Source organism: Argopecten irradians, chromosome 11, assembly GCF_041381155.1.
Source record: "Argopecten irradians isolate NY chromosome 11, Ai_NY, whole genome shotgun sequence".
Taxonomy (NCBI): Eukaryota; Metazoa; Mollusca; class Bivalvia; order Pectinida; family Pectinidae; genus Argopecten; species Argopecten irradians.
In genome coordinates this window covers 2,509,883-2,534,576 of record NC_091144.1, presented here as the reverse complement: position 1 = coordinate 2,534,576, position 24,694 = coordinate 2,509,883, and the positions used below count along the sequence as shown (strand labels likewise).

Genomic DNA, 24,694 nt, shown 5'->3' with positions numbered 1-24,694 from the left:
GTGTTTATGCTCTCTCTATGAACTGTTGGTCAGGAGTATGTAAGAGTACAATGTATAGATGTTGGAGTTCTGTGTTTATGCTCTCTCTATGAACTGTTGGTCAGGAGTATGTAAGAGTACAATGTATAGATGTTGGAGTTCTGTGTTTATGCTCTCTCTATGAACTGTTGGTCAGGAGTATGTAAGAGTACAATGTATAGATGTTGGAGTTCTGTGTTTATGCTCTCTCTATGAACTGTTGGTCAGGAGTATGTAAGAGTACAATGTATAGATGTTGGAGTTCTGTGTTTATGCTCTCTCTATGAACTGTTGGTCAGGAGTATGTAAGAGTACAATGTATAGATGTTGGAGTTCTGTGTTTATGCTCTCTCAGGAGTATGTAAGAGTACAATGTATGATGTTGGAGTTCTGTGTTTATGCTCCTCTATGAATTTGGTAGGAGTATGTAAGAGTACAATGTATAGATGTTGGAGTTCTGTGTTTATGCTCTCTCTATGAACTGTTGGTCAGGAGTATGTAAGAGTACAATGTATAGATGTTGGAGTTCTGTGTTTATGCTCTCTCTATGAACTGTTGGTCAGGAGTATGTAAGAGTACAATGTATAGATGTTGGAGTTCTGTGTTTATGCTCTCTCTATGAACTGTTGGTCAGGAGTATGTAAGAGTACAATGTATAGATGTTGGAGTTCTGTGTTTTATGCTCTCTCTATGAACTGTTGGTCAGGAGTATGTAAGAGTACAATGTATGGATGTTGGAGTTCTGTGTGCATGCTCTCTCTATGAACTGTTGGTCAGGAGTATGTAAGAGTACAATGTAAGGATGTTGGAGTTCTGTGTTTATGCTCTCTCTATGAACTGTTGGTCAGGAGTATGTAAGAGTACAATGTATAGATGTTGGAGTTCTGTGTTTATGCTCTCTCTATGAACTGTTGGTCAGGAGTATGTAAGAGTACAATGTATAGATGTTGGAGTTCTGTGTTTATGCTCTCTCTATGAACTGTTGGTCAGGAGTATGTAAGAGTACAATGTATAGATGTTGGAGTTCTGTGTTTATGCTCTCTCTATGAACTGTTGGTCAGGAGTATGTAAGAGTACAATGTATAGATGTTGGAGTTCTGTGTTTATGCTCTCTCTATGAACTGTTGGTCAGGAGTATGTAAGAGTACAATGTATAGATGTTGGAGTTCTGTGTTTATGCTCTCTCTATGAACTGTTGGTCAGGAGTATGTAAGAGTACAATGTATAGATGTTGGAGTTCTGTGTGCATTGTGTGCATGCTCTCTCTATGAACTGTTGGTCAGGAGTATGTAAGAGTACAATGTATAGATGTTGGAGTTCTGTGTTTATGCTCTCTCTATGAACTGTTGGTCAGGAGTATGTAAGAGTACAATGTATAGATGTTGGAGTTCTGTGTTTATGCTCTCTCTATGAACTGTTGGTCAGGAGTATGTAAGAGTACAATGTATAGATGTTGGAGTTCTGTGTTTATGCTCTCTCTATGAACTGTTGGTCAGGAGTATGTAAGAGTACATGTATAGATGTTGGAGTTCTGTGTATGCTCTCTCTATGAACTGTAGGAGTTAAGAGTACAATGTATAGATGTTGGAGTTCTGTGTTTATGCTCTCTCTATGAACTGTTGGTCAGGAGTATGTAAGAGTACAATGTATAGATGTTGGAGTTCTGTGTTTATGCTCTCTCTATGAACTGTTGGTCAGGAGTATGTAAGAGTACAATGTATAGATGTTGGAGTTCTGTGTTTATGCTCTCTCTATGAACTGTTGGTCAGGAGTATGTAAGAGTACAATGTATAGATGTTGGAGTTCTGTGTTTATGCTCTCTCTATGAACTGTTGGTCAGGAGTATGTAAGAGTACAATGTATAGATGTTGGAGTTCTGTGTTTATGCTCTCTCTATGAACTGTTGGTCAGGAGTATGTAAGAGTACAATGTATAGATGTTGGAGTTCTGTGTTTATGCTCTCTCTATGAACTGTTGGTCAGGAGTATGTAAGAGTACAATGTATAGATGTTGGAGTTCTGTGTTTATGCTCTCTCTATGAACTGTTGGTCAGGAGTATGTAAGAGTACAATGTATAGATGTTGGAGTTCTGTGTTTATGCTCTCTCTATGAACTGTTGGTCAGGAGTATGTAAGAGTACAATGTATAGATGTTGGAGTTCTGTGTTTATGCTCTCTCTATGAACTGTTGGTCAGGAGTATGTAAGAGTACAATGTATAGATGTTGGAGTTCTGTGTTTATGCTCTCTCTATGAACTGTTGGTCAGGAGTATGTAAGAGTACAATGTATAGATGTTGGAGTTCTGTGTTTATGCTCTCTCTATGAACTGTTGGTCAGGAGTATGTAAGAGTACAATGTATAGATGTTGGAGTTCTGTGTTTATGCTCTCTCTATGAACTGTTGGTCAGGAGTATGTAAGAGTACAATGTATAGATGTTGGAGTTCTGTGTTTATGCTCTCTCTCTATGAACTGTTGGTCAGGAGTATGTAAGAGTACAATGTATAGATGTTGGAGTTCTGTGTTTATGCTCTCTCTATGAACTGTTGGTCAGGAGTATGTAAGAGTACAATGTATAGATGTTGGAGTTCTGTGTTTATGCTCTCTCTATGAACCTCTGGTCATGATCAGGAGTATGTAAGGGTACAATGTATAGATGTTGGAGTTCTGTGTTTATGCTCTCTCTATGAACTGTTGGTCAGGAGTATGTAAGAGTACAATGTATAGATGTTGGAGTTCTGTGTTTATGCTCTCTCTATGAACTGTTGGTCAGGAGTATGTAAGAGTACAATGTATAGATGTTGGAGTTCTGTGTTTATGCTCTCTCTATGAACTGTTGGTCAGGAGTATGTAAGAGTACAATGTATAGATGTTGGAGTTCTGTGTGCATGCTCTCTCTTTGAACCTCTGGTCATGATCAGGAGTATGTAAGGGTACAATGTATAGATTTGGAGTTCTGTGTTTATGCTCTCTCTATGAACTGTTGGTCAGGAGTATGTAAGAGTACAATGTATAGATGTTGGAGTTCTGTGTTTATGCTCTCTCTATGAACTGTTGGTCAGGAGTATGTAAGAGTACAATGTATAGATGTTGGAGTTCTGTGTTTATGCTCTCTCTATGAACTGTTGGTCAGGAGTATGTAAGAGTACAATGTATATATGTTGGAGTTCTGTGTTTATGCTCTCTCTATGAACTGTTGGTCAGGAGTATGTAAGAGTACAATGTATAGATGTTGGAGTTCTGTGTTTATGCTCTCTCTATGAACTGTTGGTCAGGAGTATGTAAGAGTACAATGTATAGATGTTGGAGTTCTGTGTTTATGCTCTCTCTATGAACTGTTGGTCAGGAGTATGTAAGAGTACAATGTATAGATGTTGGAGTTCTGTGTTTATGCTCTCTCTATGAACTGTTGGTCAGGAGTATGTAAGAGTACAATGTATAGATGTTGGAGTTCTGTGTTTATGCTCTCTCTATGAACTGTTGGTCAGGAGTATGTAAGAGTACAATGTATAGATGTTGGAGTTCTGTGTTTATGCTCTCTCTATGAACTGTTGGTCAGGAGTATGTAAGAGTACAATGTATAGATGTTGGAGTTCTGTGTTTATGCTCTCTCTATGAACTGTTGGTCAGGAGTATGTAAGAGTACAATGTATAGATGTTGGAGTTCTGTGTTTATGCTCTCTCTATGAACTGTTGGTCAGGAGTATGTAAGAGTACAATGTATGGATGTTGGAGTTCTGTGTTTATGCTCTCTCTATGAACTATTGGTCAGGAGTATGTAAGAGTACAATGTATAGATGTTGGAGTTCTGTGTTTATGCTCTCTCTATGAACTGTTGGTCAGGAGTATGTAAGAGTACAATGTATAGATGTTGGAGTTCTGTGTTCATGCTCTCTCTATGAACTGTTGGTCAGGAGTATGTAAGAGTACAATGTATAGATGTTGGAGTTCTGTGTTTATGCTCTCTCTATGAACTGTTGGTCAGGAGTATGTAAGAGTACAATGTATAGATGTTGGAGTTCTGTGTTTATGCTCTCTCTATGAACTGTTGGTCAGGAGTATGTAAGAGTACAATGTATAGATGTTGGAGTTCTGTGTTTATGCTCTCTCTATGAACTGTTGGTCAGGAGTATGTAAGAGTACAATGTATAGATGTTGGAGTTCTGTGTTTATGCTCTCTCTCTATGAACTGTTGGTCAGGAGTATGTAAGAGTACAATGTATAGATGTTGGAGTTCTGTGTTTATGCTCTCTCTATGAACTGTTGGTCAGGAGTATGTAAGAGTACAATGTATAGATGTTGGAGTTCTGTGTTTATGCTCTCTCTATGAACTGTTGGTCAGGAGTATGTAAGAGTACAATGTATAGATGTTGGAGTTCTGTGTTTATGCTCTCTCTATGAACTGTTGGTCAGGAGTATGTAAGAGTACAATGTATAGATGTTGGAGTTCTGTGTTTATGCTCTCTCTATGAACTGTTGGTCAGGAGTATGTAAGAGTACAATGTATAGATGTTGGAGTTCTGTGTTTATGCTCTCTCTATGAACTGTTGGTCAGGAGTATGTAAGAGTACAATGTATAGATGTTGGAGTTCTGTGTTTATGCTCTCTCTATGAACTGTTGGTCAAGAGTATGTAAGAGTACAATGTATGGATGTTGGAGTTCTGTGTTTTTGCTCTCTCTATGAACTGTTGGTCAGGAGTATGTAAGAGTACAATGTATAGATGTTGGAGTTCTGTGTTTATGCTCTCTCTATGAACTGTTGGTCAGGAGTATGTAAGAGTACAATGTATAGATGTTGGAGTTCTGTGTTTATGCTCTCTCTATGAACTGTTGGTCAGGAGTATGTAAGAGTACAATGTATAGAGTGGATGTGTGAGTTCTGTGTTATGCTCTCTCTATGAACTGTTGGTCAGGAGTATGTAAGAGTACAATGTATAGATGTTTGGAGTTCTGTGTTTATGCTCTCTCTATGAACTGTTGGTCAGGAGTATGTAAGAGTACAATGTATAGATGTTGGAGTTCTGTGTTTATGCTCTCTCTATGAACTGTTGGTCAGGAGTATGTAAGAGTACAATGTATAGATGTTGGAGTTCTGTGTGCATGCTCTCTCTTTGAACCTCTGGTCATGATCAGGAGTATGTAAGGGTACAATGTATAGATGTTGGAGTTCTGTGTTTATGCTCTCTCTATGAACTGTTGGTCAGGAGTATGTAAGAGTACAATGTATAGATGTTGGAGTTCTGTGTTTATGCTCTCTCTATGAACTGTTGGTCAGGAGTATGTAAGAGTACAATGTATAGATGTTGGAGTTCTGTGTGCATGCTCTCTCTATGAACTGTTGGTCAGGAGTATGTAAGAGTACAATGTATAGATGTTGGAGTTCTGTGTTTATGCTCTCTCTATGAACTGTTGGTCAGGAGCATGTAAGAGTACAATGTATAGATGTTGGAGTTCTGTGTGCATGCTCTCTCTATGAACTGTTGGTCAGGAGCATGTAAGAGTACAATGTATAGATGTTGGAGTTCTGTGTGCATGCTCTCTCTATGAACTGATTTATTGATTTGCAGGCAAAGATATCACTGAAAGTATACTGGCCGATAGTTCACAACAGACTACCAAGTGTTTCCTCAACCAGACTCAGATCTGGTTTGAGTATGATCCTGACTACGTATCTCCTGTAAGTTCTATCTTCTGATCATCGCATGAATAAAACTATTGTTCTTATCGTGTAACTCGCAATCAACTTGAATAGTAATGGTCAAATTCATTAAGCCAATGTCTATCGGAGATCGGAACATGTTTAAAATCTAGATTAAGAAATTGTACAAGGCAAATTTAAATTTTTGATATATGTAGTAAATTCTTACATGGTTTATTATTAGATACCAACCTGGCCGACAGATTCTGGAATAACGTACCAGGCCGCCCTGCAATACTGTCAGAACTTTGTCCTCAGTGTGTCCTGGTCCTCACAATGTTTGAATTTGGCTAACATTGAATTTGACCTTTCTGTGGAAGGCTGTGTGGAGGACATCCAGGTAAGATTCATGTTAGGTCTGTCCACAAATACCAAAGCAGGTCAAATCTATCACACACAAAATTATCTACATTTCAGTCCGTTTTACTTATTTGCTACTAAGGCATATTACAGAACAAGAGTGATACCAACAGCACACTGTTTGTCGACTTGTCTCCTTTCTTGGCTCTTATGTGTCTTTCATTCAGCAACAGAATTTCAAGGAATGGAATATTTTTTTTGATGGATTCCAAATTTTATTTTGAAATAATGTATTGAAATTTTGTATCCATTCCGTGTTTCAGTTGACGGATGATCAGACCTGGGCGACCACGTTACTAGACAACGTCCAGGAGCAGTGTTCAATAGAACTGACCTTCAACTTCACGATTTGGATCTTTATTGGTGGAACGTTTGAACTCCCCAATCTTGATGATGCCCTTTGTCCTGCACAATGTAGTGATCGTGGAACTTGTAATGAAGGTAACTGATAAACTTAAAATTGATTTGTTCCGTCCCTTTCAAACCCATTCTCATTCCCTAATTATGTTTTTTTTAGTTAATTGCGTTAACACTCAGTGCAGCAATACTAACTACCGGTATTTAAAGTTTGGCTAGCATGCTAAAGTTACACTGTAAACAATTGAAATGTTGACATGGTAAACTGGCTCTGAAATCACAAAGTAATCTTAGACTAATCTAAGGTTTAGGCTAAATATGATGCAACTTTTTGTACTTTTTTATGCCTGCTGTGAATGGCTAAGTGTAAATTTAAGACTATGGTAGATATGAGATTGATTCATGATTTTTGGACCTAAAAAGTGTGTTTCTTCATATACAAACAATTTCTAAATTACTTATAACAGATAGCACGTTTAAAGTAATTAGTGTTAGACAACCATATGAAATCTCCTTTTAATGACAGTGCTCCATTCTTACTATCATTTTAGGTGTGTGTGATTGTGATGCTGGTTTCTTTGGAGACGCCTGTGCTGTTTCCGTGAATGATATTCCTGCAGTGACCTCCTTTGGACATGGAAGTTTCTTCTGGGATATCAGTCGACCATCCCAAGGAAACCTCCTCACGATTTACGGATTGGACTTTGTTGATGTCGATACACTTACCTGTCACTACCTGTTAGCAAATGTATGTTTGTCAATGATTATTTTATCTTATTATCTGTTTTAATTATTATACTACAATGTTCAACATTACATGCACTTCTTTATGGCTCATTAAACTGATATTGCGTATGATATTTGAAAGAATTATTACAAACATCATGTATTTGTTTTGTGTGTTTTGCGAAAAGTATATAGAAGTGCCTTTTGATCTTGCTCTTAAGAAAAATAAAACAATTTTTTGCATTGCCAATAAAGATAAGGTTTCTTCACATGTTCTTGGCTGAGTGAAAACTTTAAGCACTAACATTTTTGAATTCAGACAATTTCGTGACATTGAGGGCTTGTTTTGCAGAACCATCAGGAATCATTATAATTCATGTTTATATTTATTTTAGGGAACAGAACTTAAGTTATCTGGTATCTATGGTAACTTAGAAGTGATGCAGTGTCCAATTCCTGATGTTGGATTCTATGAAATAACAGTCAGTAATGATGGTGTCAGCCATGCTTCATCTGGCCTGACATTTGTGGTGTACAATTCCCTCTGTCAAACCTGTACTCTCACAGAATGTACTCCAAGGGTAGGTAACTCTGTTAACTGGTTATTCAGGGTAGATAACTCTTGTGTACCAAGGGTAGGTAACTCTGTGAAAGGTAGATGACTGGTTATCCATGGTAGATAACTCTTGTGTACCAAGGGTAGGTAAATTTGTGAAGGGTAGATAACTGGTTATCCATGGTAGATAACTTTTGTGTACCAAAGGTAAGTAACTCTGTTAAGGGTAGACAACTGGTTATACATGGTAGATAACTCTTGTGTACCAAAGGTAAGAACCTCTGTTAAAGGTTATCCATGGTAGATAACTCTTGTGGACCAATGGTAGGTAACTCTGTTAAGGGTAGATAACTGGTTATACATGGTAGATAACTCTTGTGTAGCAAAGGTAAGTAACTCTGTTATTGGTAGATAACTGGTTATACATGGTAGATAGCTCTTGTGTACCAAAGGTAAGTAACTCTGTTAAGGGTAGACAACTGGTTATACATGGTAGATAACTCTTGTGTACCAAGGGTAAGTAACTTTGGTGTAGTTTAACAAGAGCTGGTAAATCTGTTGTATCAAGGGTGGACAACTCAGGTGTACCAAGGGTGGGTAACTGTTACCATAGCTGTATTACATTTTAGTTTGTGATATATTGTTAACTGCTATTATTTATTCGTATATGTTATTTCAGACTCATCAATTTTAACCACTTTGGAAAATTAAATGTGATCTGTAAAATTGTTCCATCCTCCAGGAATTTTAGATGTATAAACATTACTGTGGACTTACTATTTTACAGTCGGATGTGTGTATTATTGGTGGCGTATGTTATGGGAGAGGTTTCACGTTTCCTGGAGATCCCACTCGTGTCTGTCTGCCAAGTATGACTACTCTAGGATGGTCAATACTCACAAGTAAGATGTTATTTTATGGATGTTTCTCAAAGATGCTCATAATAAAAAGAAGTCTTTATTTCCTAAATTAAAGGTTATCAACAGCTTAATCCTGATCATTGATTGAATCATCGTCTGTGTTAACTAAGTTTTGTGTTAGCTTTAGGTTCCTGATCATAAAATGAAATAATAAATCCTTTTGTATTGCAGGCACAGAGATCACCATCCGGAGATTGAGTTTCCTGGAAATCATTGGAATTCTCCTGAGGACGCTGAGTTTTGACTTCACTATCTCTGGAGGACCAATCTTTGTGCCTGGCCCTACAGGTGGTAATGGACTTCTCCTAAATGGTATTGATCAATTTATTGCTTTGGACACTGATGCACAACGCTCATGTTTTGGAAACTTGGAGACCTGCTATTTCGGACTGACTGTCGGATTTAACCTGAAAGTACTCTCCTTCACAGAAGGGATGCGTATTATCAGTAATGGTGACAACCAGAGGGGTGTCTACGGAATAGAAATGTGGTACTCCAGAAATCGTATTTATCTGTCGTGTAGCACCAGGACCCGAATCTACACCGTTTACGCTCCGTTTAGAGTCACTGGTGACTTTGTCAACATTGAGTTTTCCTGGAGTCTTCAGACTGGACTCAGTCTTTACTTTGATGGTGTGGTTGTTTCTCAGACTACTACATATTACGAGAGACTGGACGCCACCTTTAACCCCACGCTATACATCGGATACTCTGCTTCACTGAATATATTTTCTAATATTGTTATCGAAGGCTGGGGTGTGACCGAGGCCACAAGAGATGTCGCTATGGGGCTTGGTGCTACTATTGGTAAAGGAATCTTGTTCTTATTTTGTCATGGACAAATTATAATCTCTATGCCATGACTGTATATTATGAAATAATTGTATTGTGGTTTGAAGTCTTCAAATCTTTTTGAGTAGAAATAACGGTTAATCACACAAAATTTGTTTGTTTTTACATTCATTTTTCTACAAAGCAACAGAAGTTTCTATACTATCAACATTTTATATTCTCCTTCATTAAGCCTGATCATTGTCCAGTTACATTAGCACTTGACACTCAACAAGGTGCACGATCCCTGAGTGTAACTATCCAGCCTTTGGGCTTCCATGACAGAGAATCCCTATATCACTGGGGAAGTTTCTATGAGGGGGAGACTTAACAGTATAAAGGCTTCCATGACAGAGAATCCCTCTATTACCTGAGAAGTTTCTATGAGGGGGAGACTTAACAGTATTCAATCAATTTTGATCTTGTCTTATATTTTGTTTGTTTGTACATTTCACAGTAACTCTTGAGTTTACTGAGCGCCCTAAACTCTCCATCAATATCGGCCAGGACGAGAAGGCTAATTTAGTTTGTGAGTTCTCTCCCCTTGAGACTGCTGGCCTCTCCTATAGTGTCAAGTGGTACCGTGGCGACAACCTGTTATTGAGAGATGACATGAACGGGACTGACTTCACCAACAGCTCAAGTTCAAGTGAATTTAACAGTACAATCTCTGAGGATATCATTGACCAACTGACCTATGACGACACGGTAGGTGTGAACATAATGTATATGTACTTAACATCTACATCAAACTCCATTCCTTTGTATCTAGTTGATTAAACACTCTCTGGATGTACCTTAAATCTATCGCAATTTGTCCAATAATCCTCCAATAAGCACCTTGTGGGTGGGGAGTTTCTCCTTATCTGTGTATCATTTTAAAAAGTTATGATTTCTACAAGAAAAGTAGCTGAATGTTATTTTTGACATCAAGCAAAGTTTAATTTATATGTTTAATTTGTTGTTTTGTGTACTTCTTATTTTATATTTCAGAATACTTAATTCATGTTTCAGAATATTTGATTTATTTAACCCTATTCCGTTTCAGCTGCACTGTTCTGTGTCTGCCTGTGACCCATCAGACTGTGCTGGTACCCGAGGACCTTGGAGAGACAGCACTGCTCTCAAAGTCGGAGCCACTGTAAGATTCTCATAAGGGATAATGTCTTCCATTCAGTATTCTAAGAATGATAGCTTTGAATAGTATTCAAAATTGTTCATCATGAGAAAACTAAATCTGTTTTTTTCTGTAATGAGGTTAACTAGGGCATATCTCCCTAATCTCAGCCATCCCAGGGAGCATGGTAATCTCCCTAATCTCAGCCATCCCAGGGAACATGGTAACCTCCCTAAACTCAGCCTTCCCAGGGAACATGGTAACCTCCCTAATCTCAGTCATCCCAGGGAACATGGTAACCTCCCTAATCTCAGTCATCCCAGGGAGCATGGTAACCTCATTAATCTCAGCCATCCAAGGGGAACATGGTAACCTCCCTAAACTCAGCCTTCCCAGGGAACATGGTAACCTCCCTAATCTCAGTCATCCCAGGGAACATGATAATCTCCCTAATCTCATCCATCCAAGGGAACATGGTAACCTCCCTAAACTCAGCCTTCCCAGGGAACATGGTAACCTCCCTAATCTCAGCCATTCAAGGGAACACAGTAATCTCTCTAATCTCAGCCATCCAAGGGAACATGGTAATCTCTGAAATTTCAGCAATCCCAGGAAACGTGGTAACCTCCCTAATCTCAGCCATTCAAGGGAATACGGTAATCTCTCTAATGTCAGCCATCCAAGGGAACATGGTAATCTCTCTTAATCTCAGCAATCCCATGGAACATGGTAACCTCCCTAATCTCAGTCATCCCAGGGAACATGGTAATCTCCCTAAACTCAGCCTTCCCAGGGAACATGGTAATCTCTCTAATCTCAGCCATCCAAGGGAACATGGTAATCTCTGAAATTTCAGCAAATCCAGGGAACATGGTAATCTCCCTAATCTCAGCCATCCCAGGGAACGTGGTAATCTCCCTAATCTCAGCCATCCCAGGGAACATGATAATCTCCCTAATCTCAACCATCCCAGGGAACATGGTAATCTCCCTAAACTCAGCCTTCCCAGGGAACATGGTAATCTCTCTAATCTCAGCCATCCAAGGGAACATGGTAATCTCTGAAATTTCAGCAAATCCAGGGAACATTGCAACCTCCCTAATCTCATCCATCCACGGTACCATGGTAATCTCCCTAATCTCAGCCATCCCAGGGAACGTGGTAATCTCCCTAATCTCAGCCATCCCAGGGAACATGGTAATCTCCCTAATCTCAGCCATCCCAGGGAACATGGTAATCTCCCTAATCTCCATCCCAGGGAACATGGTAATCTCCCTAATCTCAGCCATCCCAGGGAACGTGGTAATCTCCCTAATCTCAGCCATCCAAGGGAATATGGTAATCTCTCTAATCTCAGCCATCCCAGGGAACATGGTAATCTTCCTAATCTCAGCCATTCAAGGAAACATGGTAATATCTCTAATCTCAGCCATCCCAGGAAACATGATAATCTCCCTAATCTCAGCGATTCAAGGGAATGTGGTAATTTCTGAAATTTCAGCCATCCCAGGGAACATGGTAATCTCCCTAATCTCAGCCATCCCAGGGAACATGGTAATCTCCCTAATCTCAGCCATCCAAGGGAACATGGTAATCTCCCTAATCTCAGCCATCCAAGGGAACATGGTAATCTCCCTAATCTCAGCCATCCAAGGGAACATGGTAATCTCTCTAATCTCAGCCATCCCAGGGAACATGGTAATCTCCCTAATCTCAGCCATTCAAGGGAACATGGTACTCTCTCTAATCTCAGCCATCCCAGGGAACATGGTAATCTCTGAAATCTCAGCCATCCCAGGGAACATGGTAATCTCCCTAATCTCAGCCATCCAAGGGAACATGGTAATCTCCCTAATCTCAGCCATCCCAGGGAACATGGTAATCTCCCTAATCTCAGCCATCCCAGGGAACATGGTAATCTCCCTAATCTCAGCCATCCAAGGGAACATGGTAATCTCCCTAATCTCAGCCATCCAAGGGAATATGGTAATCTCTCTAATCTCAGCCATCCCAGGGAACATGGTAATCTTCCTAATCTCAGCCATTCAAGGGAACATGGTAATCTCCCTAATCTCAGCCATCCCAGGGAACATGGTAATCTCCCTAATCTCAGCCATCAAAGAGAACATGGTAATCTCTCTTAATCTCAGCCATCCAAGGGAGCATGGTAATCTCTGATATCTTGGCCTTCCCAGGGAACATGGTAATCTCCCTAATCTCAGCCATCAAAGAGAACATGGTAATCTCTCTTAATTTAAGCCATCCCAGGGAACATGGTAATCTCTGATATCTTGGCCTTCCCAGGGAACATAGTTATCTCCCTTACCTTGGCCATCCTAATACATTGTTATGTATCTTTGATATTTGGAGATGTGAATATTTATGTCATACAGAGATAAAAATCATTTTTGATAAAAATCATTTTTGCTTGTGTTCTTTAACTCAAAATCTTTCTTAATGTCTAGGTAAACCACCTGGAATTCTCAATGAATGAAGGATCACCGGAGGAAATAATTGTGATCAGTTTGACGGTGCCCCCTCGCCTCTTATGTTTCCGTGGTGATAGAAAAGATTACTGCAATTTGCACTTTACCTTTGAATTGTTAAAAGAAAAAGAGAGAAAATGTCCTGGCACAGATGAAGAGATTGTTCAGTTTGTGTTTGGCCTACAGAGTCTGACTGACAATTATGAAGATGCTTGTAAATACATTATCAATAAAGATAATTGGTTGAATGGATTAAGGATTCCTATCAAAGCTACGATAGACGGTCTCAAGGACAAGGACCAGACAAGAGAGATTGCATTTAAACTTCACATCACGTCTGGGGAAGATGTCAATATTATACAATTTACCAACCATCTACAGGTAAGTTAAACAATATTTACAGGGAAGTTAAACAATATCTACAGGTAAGTTATACAATATCTACAGGTAAGTTAAATGATATCTACAGGTATGTTTAACTATATCAACAGGTAAGTTTAACTATATCTACAGGTAAGTTAAACAATACCTACAGGAATGTTAAACAATATCTACAAGTAAGATACTGATTTGTCAAAATTGAAAAGTAATTTTTCAAATATTTAGGTGATTTTAACTTTCAAGTGATATTTATTTCAGTATAGTATATGACAACCAAATAGTGTATTATAATCATTTTATATACAATCTTGGTAATAGTCAGCAGGCAGAATGCTGATTTTATATACAATCTTGGTAATAGTCAGCAGGCAGAATGCTGATTTTATATACAATCTTGGTAATAGTCAGCAGGCAGAATGCTGATTTTATATACAATCTTGTAATAGTCAGCAGGCAGAATGCTGATTTTATATACAATCTTGGTAATAGTCAGCAGGCAGAATGCTGATTTTATATACAATCTTGGTAATAGTCAGCAGGCAGAATGCTGATTTTATATACAATCTTGGTAATAGTCAGCAGGCAGAATGCTGAGTTGAAGAATTATACTTTTTATAGATTTTTCAATTACTTTGATCTCCATTCAAGGGCACAGGGAACCAAACTCTTTTTAGTATCAAAGATACTTGAGTCTTGAATTATGAGAAATTATAACTCAATGTGTAATTATAGCTCACATGTGTAATTATAACTCAATGTGTAATTATAGCTCACATGTGTAATTATAGCTCATGTGTAATTATAACTCACATGTTTTATTATAGCTCAATGTGTAATTATAGCTCACATGTGTTATTATAGATCAATGTGTAATTATAACTCACATGTGTAATTATAGCTCACATGTGTTATTATAGCTCAATGTGTAACTATAGCTCATGTGTAATTATAACTCAATGTGTAATTATAGCTCACATGTGTAATTATAGCTCAATGTGTAATTATAGCTCACATGTGTAATTATAACTCAATGTGTAATTATAATTCAATGTGTAATTATAGCTCACATGTGCAATTAAAGCTCACACGTGTAATTATAGCTCATGTGTAATTATAGCTCATGTGTAATTATAACTCAATGTGTAATTATAGCTCACATGTGTAATTATAGCTCACATGTGTAATTATAGCTCATGTGTAATTATAACTCAATGTGTAATTATAACTCAATGTGTAATTATAACTCAATGTGTAATTATAGCTCACATGTGTAATTATAGCTCACAAGTGTTATTATAGCTCACATGTGTAATTATAACTCAATGTGTAATTATAGCTCACATGTGATTGTACTTTTACCATGTGTAGACAAGTAATAAATGTAATCCTGTTTTGTTTGACAGGTGACTGCTGTAGACCGAGATAAAACCTCTACCTGTTCTTCCATCAATGATCCACATATCACCACGTTTGATGGAAGGTAGATTTCATTTTTAGCTCACCTGGCCCGAAGGGCCGGTGGGCTTATGTCATGGCGCGGCGTCCGTCGTCCGTCCGTCCGTTTGTCCGTCCGTCCGTTTGTCCGTCAACATTTCCTTTAAATCGCTACTAGTCATAGAGTTCTGCATGGATTGTACCCAAATTTGACCACAAACACCCTTGGGGGAAGGGGAACAGAACTTTTATAAATTTTGGCTCTGACCCCCCGGGGGCAGGAGGGGCGGGGCCCAATAGGGGAAATAGAGGTAAATCCTATAAATCGCTACTTGTCCTATAGTTCTGCATTGATTTTAACCAAATTTGGCCACAAACATCCTTGGGGGAAGGGGAACAGAACTTGTATAAATTTTGGCTCTGACCCCCCGGGGGCGGGAGGGGCGGGGCCCAATAGGGGAAATAGAGGTAAATCCTTTAAATCGCTACTAGTCATAAAGTTCTGCATGGAATGTAATCAAATTTGGCCAGAAACATCCTTGGAGGAATAAGAACAGACTTTGTTGGGATAGATCGCTACTTGTTCTAGAGTTCTGCATGGATTGTAACCAAATTTGGCTACAACCATCCTTTTTTTCCGCCTATCTTAACTGTTTCACTGTTGCAGGTATTACAACAACTTCTTTGAGGGAGAGTTCATCTTTTACCGATCCAGGTCCGGTCGATACGAGGTAATTTGATGGTGTAGAGTGTTCTGTACATGTATATTGTCTGTGTAACCATGGAAGTATTCCATTATTTCAAAACACAGAGGTGTTTGTGATTAGGATCCTGATATCTCCACACTAAGGTCCCTGAAATTTAGCGGTTTATCCTTGGATGACTTGTCTGCATCCGTAAAGTTCTAATAATGTTTGTGATCGGAATAAGACTGAATCACAAAACAGACTAAATCTATTAAAAGTAGTATGGGAATCTGCCTGACAACCATAATAGAACAATTTGAATCATAACTTTTGATAAGATTTATTGAAAGAATATTTATGAACAAAATGACTTTTTCTTGTCTCTGTTCTATTGTTATGTTTGCAAAGTTGATGGCAATTGGTGTTACTGAATTTGTTCCCCAGCCATGACCATGATGGCAGAGGGGGATAGAGTGATTATTATCCATATCAGGACTTTCTACCATAACTGTGATATATAACTGTTCTTGATTTCTGACATAGGTGAGGACTTTCCACAATAACTGTAACTGTTCTTGATTTCTGACGTAGGTGAGGACTTTCTACCATAACTGTAACTGTTCTTGATTTCTGACATAGGTGAGGACTTTCTACAATAACTGTAACTGTTCTTGATTTCTGACGTAGGTGAGGACTTTCTACCATAACTGTAACTGTTCTTGATTTCTGACATAGGTGAGGACTTTCTTCAATAACTGTAACTGTTCTTGATTTCTGACGTAGGTGAGGACTTTATACCATAACTGTAACTGTTCTTGATTTCTGACATAGGTGAGGACTTTCTTCAATAACTGTAACTGTTCTTGATTTCTGACGTAGGTGAGGACTTTATACCATAACTGTAACTGTTCTTGATTTCTGACATAGGTGAGGACTTTCTACTGTAACTGTAACTGTTCTTGATTTCTGACGTACGTGAGGACTTTCTTCTAACTGTAACTGTTCTTGATTTCTGACGTAGGTGAGGACTTTCTACCATAACTGTAACTGTTCTTGATTTCTGACGTAGGTGAGGACTTTCTACCATAACTGTAACTGTTCTTGATTTCTGACGTAGGTGAGGACTTTCTACCATAACTGTAACTGTTCTTGATTTCTGACGTAGGTGAGGACTTTCTACCATACCATAACTGTAACTTTCTACCATAACTGTAACTGTTCTTGATTTCTGACGTAGGTGAGGACTTTCTACCATAACTGTAACTGTTCTTGATTTCTGACGTAGGTGAGGACTTTATACCATAACTGTAACTGTTCTTGATTTCTGACATAGGTGAGAACTTTCTACTGTAACTGTAACTGTTCTTGATTTCTGACGTACGTGAGGACTTTCTACTATAACTGTAACTGTTCTTGATTTCTGACGTAGGTGAGGACTTTCTACCATAACTGTAACTGTTCTTGATTTCTGACGTAGGTGAGGACTTTCTACCATAACTGTAACTGTTCTTGATTTCTGACATAGGTGAGGACTTTCTACTATAACTGTAACTGTTCTTGATTTCTGACGTAGGTGAGGACTTTCTAACGTAACTGTAACTGTTCTTGATTTCTGACCTAGGTGAGGACTTTCTAACGTAATTGTAGTGGACGAGTGTCGTGTAACTGTGATATGTAACTGGTCTTGATTTCTGACGTAGGTGAGGACTTTCTACCGTAACTGTAACGGACGAGCGTCGTGTAACTGTGCTGTAGCTGTAAGAGTTGACGATGATGTCATACTCATTGACTCATGTGGTCCATCTCAAGTAAAAAATGGCAGACAGCCAATGAAAGTCCAAATGTTTATCAACGGAGGTGGACTGACGAAGGGGACTCAAGTCATCAGAGTCGGTGGAGGAAAGCGATACAGGGTGAGTGATGTCGCCTAAACAGGTCTAACCTAACTAATGTGTCTACATTTCTACATTAACCAAGCTATTTGTGCCTGCATTTCTTTACTTATGGAGATTGAACAATAATAGTTTTATTTGTCAAAAGATACAGTATCACACAACAAAAGACACAGTATCACACAACAAAAGATACAGTATCACACAACGAAAGACACAGTATCACACAACAAAAGATACAGTATCACACAACAAAAGACACAGTATCACACAACAAAAGATACAGTATCACACAACAAAAGATACAGTATCACACAACAAAAGATACAGTATCACACAACAAAAGACACAGTATCACACAACAAAAGATACAGTATCACACAACAAAAGATACAGTATCACACAACAAAAGATACAGTATCACACAACAAAAGACACAGTATCACACAACAAAAGACACAGTATCACACAACAAAAGATACAGTATCACACAACAAAAGACACAGTATCACACAACAAAAGATACAGTATCACACAACAAAAGACACAGTATCACACAACAAAAGACACAGTATCACACAACAAAAGATACAGTATCACACAACAAAAGACACAGTATCACACAACAAAAGATACAGTATCACACAACAAAAGACACAGTATCACACAACAAAAGATACAGTATCACACAACAAAAGATACAGTATCACACAACAAAAGATACAGTATCACACAACAAAAGACACAGTATCACACAACAAAAGATACAGTATCACACAACAAAAGATACAGTATCACACAACAAAAGATACAGTATCACACAACAAAAGACACAATATCACACAACAAAAGACACAGTATCACACAACAAAAGATACAGTATCACACAACAAAAGACACAGTATCACACAACAAAAGATACAGTATCACACAACAAAAGACACAGTATCACACAACAAAAGACACAGTATCACACAACAAAAGATACAGTATCACGCAACAAAAGACACAGTATCACACAACAAAAGATACAGTATCACACAACAAAAGACACAGTATCACACAACAAAAGATACAGTATCACACAACAAAAGACACAGTATCACACAACAAAAGATACAGTATCACACAACAAGAGTGAGCCTATTTTAACGTCCTTTGAAGCTTGGTTGATTTACAGAGATGAAGAAAGGCACCAACCTGTGGCCAGTAGCTGGGTTTCAAATTCGTAACCCAGAGGTGGAGGGCTAATGGTGATTATATCGAATCAGCAAACCTATACCTCCATGACTTCCAGACAATAAGAAAGGAATTATCATACAGTGTAAAGTCATGAGAAATTTCTGTTGTTTTGATGGATCATTAAAATGTTGTGTTACAGATCATCCTACCCTCGGGGGCTGTGGTGTTTGCCACAAAAGGAAAGCGAAGAACCGATCAGTTTATCAATGTGAAGATGAGGGCTTCTTCCTATGACTTTAATAACTCAGAGGGTAAGTTCTAGAATAAATTTTTATTCCAGAAAAAGCTCACAAAATGATCCTGAAGTAACATCATAATGGAGCATGCTAAGTATTGCACAACATAATCATTAGCATCGATGGAATTGTGTCTATAAGGAGAAGTGCATTGTCTGTTTAATTTACTACATTATCTTACAACTAATATTCCACATTATTCTGGTAATAGCAAATAGTCAAACACTGCACTCAAACATAAAAAAAAAATTATTCAAAATTGCATTTTATGGACTGAAAAATGGAGTGTGCCAAAGTATATTGCTGGATATGATTTGTATGGTAGTGATATCTTATACTCAGGGTTGTGTGGCACATTTGATGACGACGATACTAACGACCTCTGGCTCAGGACTGGCGGTCTCTCTGGAGAGAGGGGAAAGTTCCCGGACGAGTTCTCAAAAAGCTGGAGGTATGTATATGTCTTAATGACCCATGCTTTCTTACCTGTTTTCTACTCCTCCAGCAAAACAGATCTCCTTCTCAGAAGCTGTTTGCAATTCTGTCAGGCATAATTACTTAAAAATTTACAGAATTCTATATAGAAATCTCTCATTCTCAGTTAAACTCAATATTTATTTTTTAGAATTTTAACTTTTCAATAATTTACTGAAAGTAAAAGTTATGCCTATTTTCAATAAGCTTATGATGGATTTAATTGCAAGAAACATGTTATAAAAGAAATCTGGTCCCAGAGCAAATCAAGCTACTGCATGGAGGTGACCTGAAAGTGTTAATTAGAATGACGTTGCTTACAGAGTGTCTCAGGCCGAGTCCTTGTATAGAGGGTACTGTCCTACAACTGTTCTTGACCAACTGCCCACCACCTATTGCGATTGTACTGCTGGACTGACCGGTGAATGTGGCCCAAGTCTTGATCTAATGGATTGTGATGAAATCAAGCGAAGAAAGAAAAACAAAAAACAAAAGAAAGGTTGGCTCTGTTTCTAGATAATCTTTCTTAAGTGTATGTCTTCACTATAAATTTTGATACCATTGCAGTTTAAGAGAGATATGCATGGAGTTTATATATAAAAAATGAACAGTCAAACCTGCTCTAACAACTGCCTGTCTATTACGACCGCCTGTCTATAACGACCGCCTGTCTATAACGACTGCCTGTCTATAACGACCGCATGTCTATAACGACCACCTGACTATAATGACTGTCTGTCTATAATGACCAGATTTTAGACTCTTTGTGTGTTTTTACTATATAATTGTACTGTGCATAACGACCACCTGTCTAATGTGGCTAACGATCGGTCATTTTAGCTCCATAAAAGTTTTGAAAAGACATTGGGATCAACTTTTCGAGTCGTTTCCCTGAATCTAGAAGAGTCAAAGCTTGTCTTCAAAAGTAAATGCTGAAATAACGGAGAATTTCACTGCTCTGTTATAACAGGTACAAAGGATATTACAGAAGACCTGATTCAAACTGCCGAGAGTCCAGTGTCAAAATGTTTCTCCTCACAGACTGTCGTGCAGTTTGAGTTTGACATCAACTACATCCATCAGGTAAGGGAGAACTGCTACCTCATGTAGGGAGCAACAAATCACAGCTTACCGGTAATAGTACAATGCTGATATTAATAAATGGTGTCTTTCTCTACCTTCATGATGTATTATTCTGTCTTTACACATTACAGAGTTACCTCCCTTGTGGGTCGGTATTCTTGCATTGTTTTCTCGGAAAAGTATGACGCTACACTTTCTAATACATGGCATCACAATCAATACCTACCTACAAGGGCAGATAACTCTGTTATATACAAAGACACAGTAGACATGATGTAGTAAAGACAATTTCAGAGGAATGACTTTAAGATCTATATTACTATAAAAAGGGCAAGAGTTCCAATATTACATGGAGGCACAACACAACATACCGCAGCCTCCCAAAACATACCACACACCACAATACATTGCATACAGGGGAGGCCATCCTTAAATGACTAAAGTTGTGAATAGAAAGTACATGCTAATACCAAGGAACACCTACAGTTGGGTATAGTGTGTCACTAAGTTTATTGGATTGCTATGATTAAAAAAATTCATTGACTGGTTGAAATAAAATGTTAAAAGATTGGTAAAAATATTTTGGAGTGAATTGCTATTTGATTCCTTTTTTCTTTTTTGTTTCATTGATCTGAACTGTGACATTGATTGTATTTCTTTTAGGATGTGACCTGGCCGACTCCCAGTAACATTACGTTAGAAATGGCGACACAGATATGTATGCTGTACTTCTCTGGTCCTCAATCAGGGAGCACCTGTCTCAGTGTCCCGGGCCTGGAGCTCTCTCCCATTGTGGAGGCTTGTGTGGAGGATATTAAAGTAAGTAATAAAATTGATAATAATGTAGGATAAGAATTTGTAATAATATTGATGATAATGTAGGATAAGAATTTGTAATAATATTGATAATAATGTAGGATAAGAATTTGTAATAATATTGATGATAATGTAGGATAAGAATTTGTAATAATATTGATAATAATGTAGGATAAGAATTTGTAATAATATTGATAATAATGTAGGATAAGAATTTGTAATAATATTGATAATAATGTAGGATAAGAATTTGTAATAATATTGATAATAATGTAGGATAAGAATTTGTAATAATATTGATAATAATGTAGGATAAGAATTTGTAATAATATTGATGATAATGTAGGATAAGAATTTGTAATAAAATTGATAATAATGTGGGACAAGATTTGTAATAATATTGATTAATAATATTGATAATAATGTAGGATAAGAATTTGTAATAATATTGATAATAATGTAGGATAAGAACTTGTAATAATATTGATAATAATTTAGGATAAGAATTTGTAATAATATTGATAATAATGTAGGATAAGAATTTGTAATAATATTGATAATAATGTAGGATAAGAATTTGTAATAATATTGATAATAATGTAGGATAAGAATTTGTAATAATATTGAAATTGATGATATAATATAGGATAAGAATTTGTAATAATATTGATAATAATGTAGGATAAGAATTTGTAATAATATTGATGATAATGTAGGATAAGAATTTGTAATAATATTGATGATAATGTAGGATAAGAATTTGTAATAATATTGATAATAATGTAGGATAAGAATTTGTAATAAAATTGATAATAATGTAGGATAAGAATTTGTAATAATATTGATAATAATGTAGGATAAGAATTTGTAATAATATTGATAATAATGTAGGATAAGAACTTGTAATAATATTGATAATAATTTAGGATAAGAATTTGTAATAATATTGATAATAATGTAGGATAAGAATTTGTAATAATATTGATAATAATGTAGGATAAGAATTTGTAATAAAATTGATGATAATGTAGGATAAGAACTTGTAATAATATTGATGATAATGTAGGATAAGAATTTGTAATAAAATTGATGATAATGTAGGATAAGAATTTGTAATAATATTGATGATAATGTAGGATAAGAATTTGTTATAGTATTGATAATAATGTTGGATAACTTACTTGGACAATCTACCACATGGTCCTTGAAAGTCAAACAATTTAGGGGATAATATAGTATGTACCCTGATGGTCATCATTGATGATGTCAAAATGTTAATGATGTCGGATAAATTATTGACCGAATACTGTTAATCACTTAGTTTTGCATCCAATTTAATTTTTTGGACATTTAGAATTCGCTAAAATAAATCAACTGAAAAAATTTCAAATAAAGATAAATTGGAATCACTACATACTTTTAATTACCTGGAAATCTCAGAATTGAAATGCCATGAAAAGGTTTGTTAAACATAAACATGCAAAATCCATTCATTGTCAATGATTTTGAAGAACTAATAAATTTTCTTTTCGTTTAAAAACTAAAAACTAAATTTCCAGCTGACAGACGACATCACTTGGGCCAGTGAAGGCTTGGACAATCTCCTTCTCCAATGTTTTGTAATCGTGGAAGTAAATGTGGAATTATGGGTAATTGTTGACGGAGAACCTGTACCTGACCCAGTGGTCATTGGTGCTATTTGTCCTGATGAATGTAATGACAATGGCAACTGCTCGGACGGTAAGTTCACAACTAAGGTCAACCAAAGGTCACAGTGAAATTTTACAAAGGGATTATGAGAAATTCATAAATTAACAAATATTTTGATATTACTACTAAAAGGTTTGAATATTATATGATCTATTAGATCATATTTATGGAAGATTTTCTCCAAATTAAGTAAAAGTGAGAGATAAAATCAATCTTTAGATTTAACTACTATTAACAGTGGATGTCTAATATTGGTTTACAGGCGTCTGTGTATGTAATGATGGATGGCTGGGTGACAGCTGTGAAGTTGATGCCAATAGGGCCCCAGATGTTTTCTCCTTCGAGGGTGGCTTCTTCTGTAATAGTCGTGTGTCCCGTTCATGTTCGACACTCAGGATTTACGGAGACTATTTTGCTGATACTGTGAACCTGACTTGCAGTTACCAAGTTTTATCAGTGAGTTTAACAAGTTATTAGCTGAAACTATTCCATGATTCGAATAGTAAGATGCAAGGGAATTATCAAGAAGAAAATTTGGCCATTTTAAATTCAATATGTCAAAATATGATATTTTCTCAGTGATCAATCTTGATTCTGTAAGCGCTCATTGTGACTAAATCTACCAGAAAACATACTCATTTCTTTGTGATAATAATATTTGATTTTTTTTCCCTTGATTTTCTCACAGATGAACTTGTCCATTGTGGAAAGCATGGGATCATCTGCTGCAGTGTATTTCAATTCTGAAACTGTTGAGTGTGTGTTGCCTGGCGATGGTATTTACAATATCTCAGTCAGCAATAACGGTATTGTCCAAAGTGTGGCTAATCTCTACTTCATCTATAATGGAATCTGTCTCAACTGTACGCTTGTTGGGTGTTCACCCAGGGTAAGTACTTATTAACACCTAAATGACTTTTAAATTTTCTAAACTATAGTAGATATTCGTCTCTCCCAAAACCACTCTCAAATGCTACCACAGTGTTGCTGATCCATCTTTTAAGAATAATCAGATATTTTTATTCATATATCATCAAGTTAAATTTGTATAAATTAACATTGATAGTACTATCCTCTTTCTTCCTTCCTACTCCTCCCAGATCTACCCCTCAAGCTCCCCTTCCACACCTCACACACCCCACTATTTCTTTTTTTTCTTTTCTTTTTTTTCTCTCTCTCTTTCCTCTCTATACTCTAATATTCACCCAAAGAAATGTAATTAAAGGAGTAAGAAATGATAATTTTACTTTATAAATTATATATAATTACCTCTCACTACTGGAAGAGAAAAGCAATAGATAAGGTGAAGCACCCTAGTCAGCGAATATATACATTGTGTGGAATCTAACTGTAGTTGAGAGGTAAAATTGTGTGTCCATGTGTTTGTTCATATTAATATTCTACACAACTGTACTGTACAAACAAACATACCGGTATTCATGTGCTTCTTAAAACAGAGTTCAAGTAGTCAAGAAAGGGCAGTTGAAGCCAGAACATTTCATATTTTTACAAACATTTTTGAATGATTGTTAGACCATCTGAAACTTCACAGCTTAAAATGCCTCAATTAAAAATAGGCCTGAGATTACAAATGCAGTATTATGAAGTTTCAAGTTTTCTTGCTTTTACTTATTTTTTCTTCTGCTTGAACCCTGCAATTTTACAACGTGCT

General features: G+C 36.9%; 1 protein-coding gene across 1 annotated transcript in view; it reads left to right on the top strand.

Annotated features, from left to right (window-relative positions):
- LOC138335669 (uncharacterized) overlaps nucleotides 1-24,694 on the top strand; it is a 188,929-nt gene that overhangs the window by 96,234 nt on the left and 68,001 nt on the right. The window contains exons 78-98 of the mRNA XM_069284830.1: nucleotides 5,585-5,694; nucleotides 5,900-6,055; nucleotides 6,339-6,516; nucleotides 6,984-7,180; nucleotides 7,554-7,739; nucleotides 8,502-8,616; nucleotides 8,806-9,441; nucleotides 9,923-10,173; nucleotides 10,514-10,606; nucleotides 13,048-13,449; nucleotides 14,853-14,929; nucleotides 15,551-15,614; nucleotides 17,270-17,482; nucleotides 18,843-18,954; nucleotides 19,282-19,390; nucleotides 19,737-19,912; nucleotides 20,384-20,496; nucleotides 21,160-21,315; nucleotides 22,872-23,052; nucleotides 23,285-23,478; nucleotides 23,711-23,911. Of these exons, the coding sequence (XP_069140931.1) occupies nucleotides 5,585-5,694; nucleotides 5,900-6,055; nucleotides 6,339-6,516; nucleotides 6,984-7,180; nucleotides 7,554-7,739; nucleotides 8,502-8,616; nucleotides 8,806-9,441; nucleotides 9,923-10,173; nucleotides 10,514-10,606; nucleotides 13,048-13,449; nucleotides 14,853-14,929; nucleotides 15,551-15,614; nucleotides 17,270-17,482; nucleotides 18,843-18,954; nucleotides 19,282-19,390; nucleotides 19,737-19,912; nucleotides 20,384-20,496; nucleotides 21,160-21,315; nucleotides 22,872-23,052; nucleotides 23,285-23,478; nucleotides 23,711-23,911 (3,920 nt within the window). The remainder of the gene's footprint in view (nucleotides 1-5,584; nucleotides 5,695-5,899; nucleotides 6,056-6,338; nucleotides 6,517-6,983; nucleotides 7,181-7,553; nucleotides 7,740-8,501; nucleotides 8,617-8,805; nucleotides 9,442-9,922; nucleotides 10,174-10,513; nucleotides 10,607-13,047; nucleotides 13,450-14,852; nucleotides 14,930-15,550; nucleotides 15,615-17,269; nucleotides 17,483-18,842; nucleotides 18,955-19,281; nucleotides 19,391-19,736; nucleotides 19,913-20,383; nucleotides 20,497-21,159; nucleotides 21,316-22,871; nucleotides 23,053-23,284; nucleotides 23,479-23,710; nucleotides 23,912-24,694) is intronic.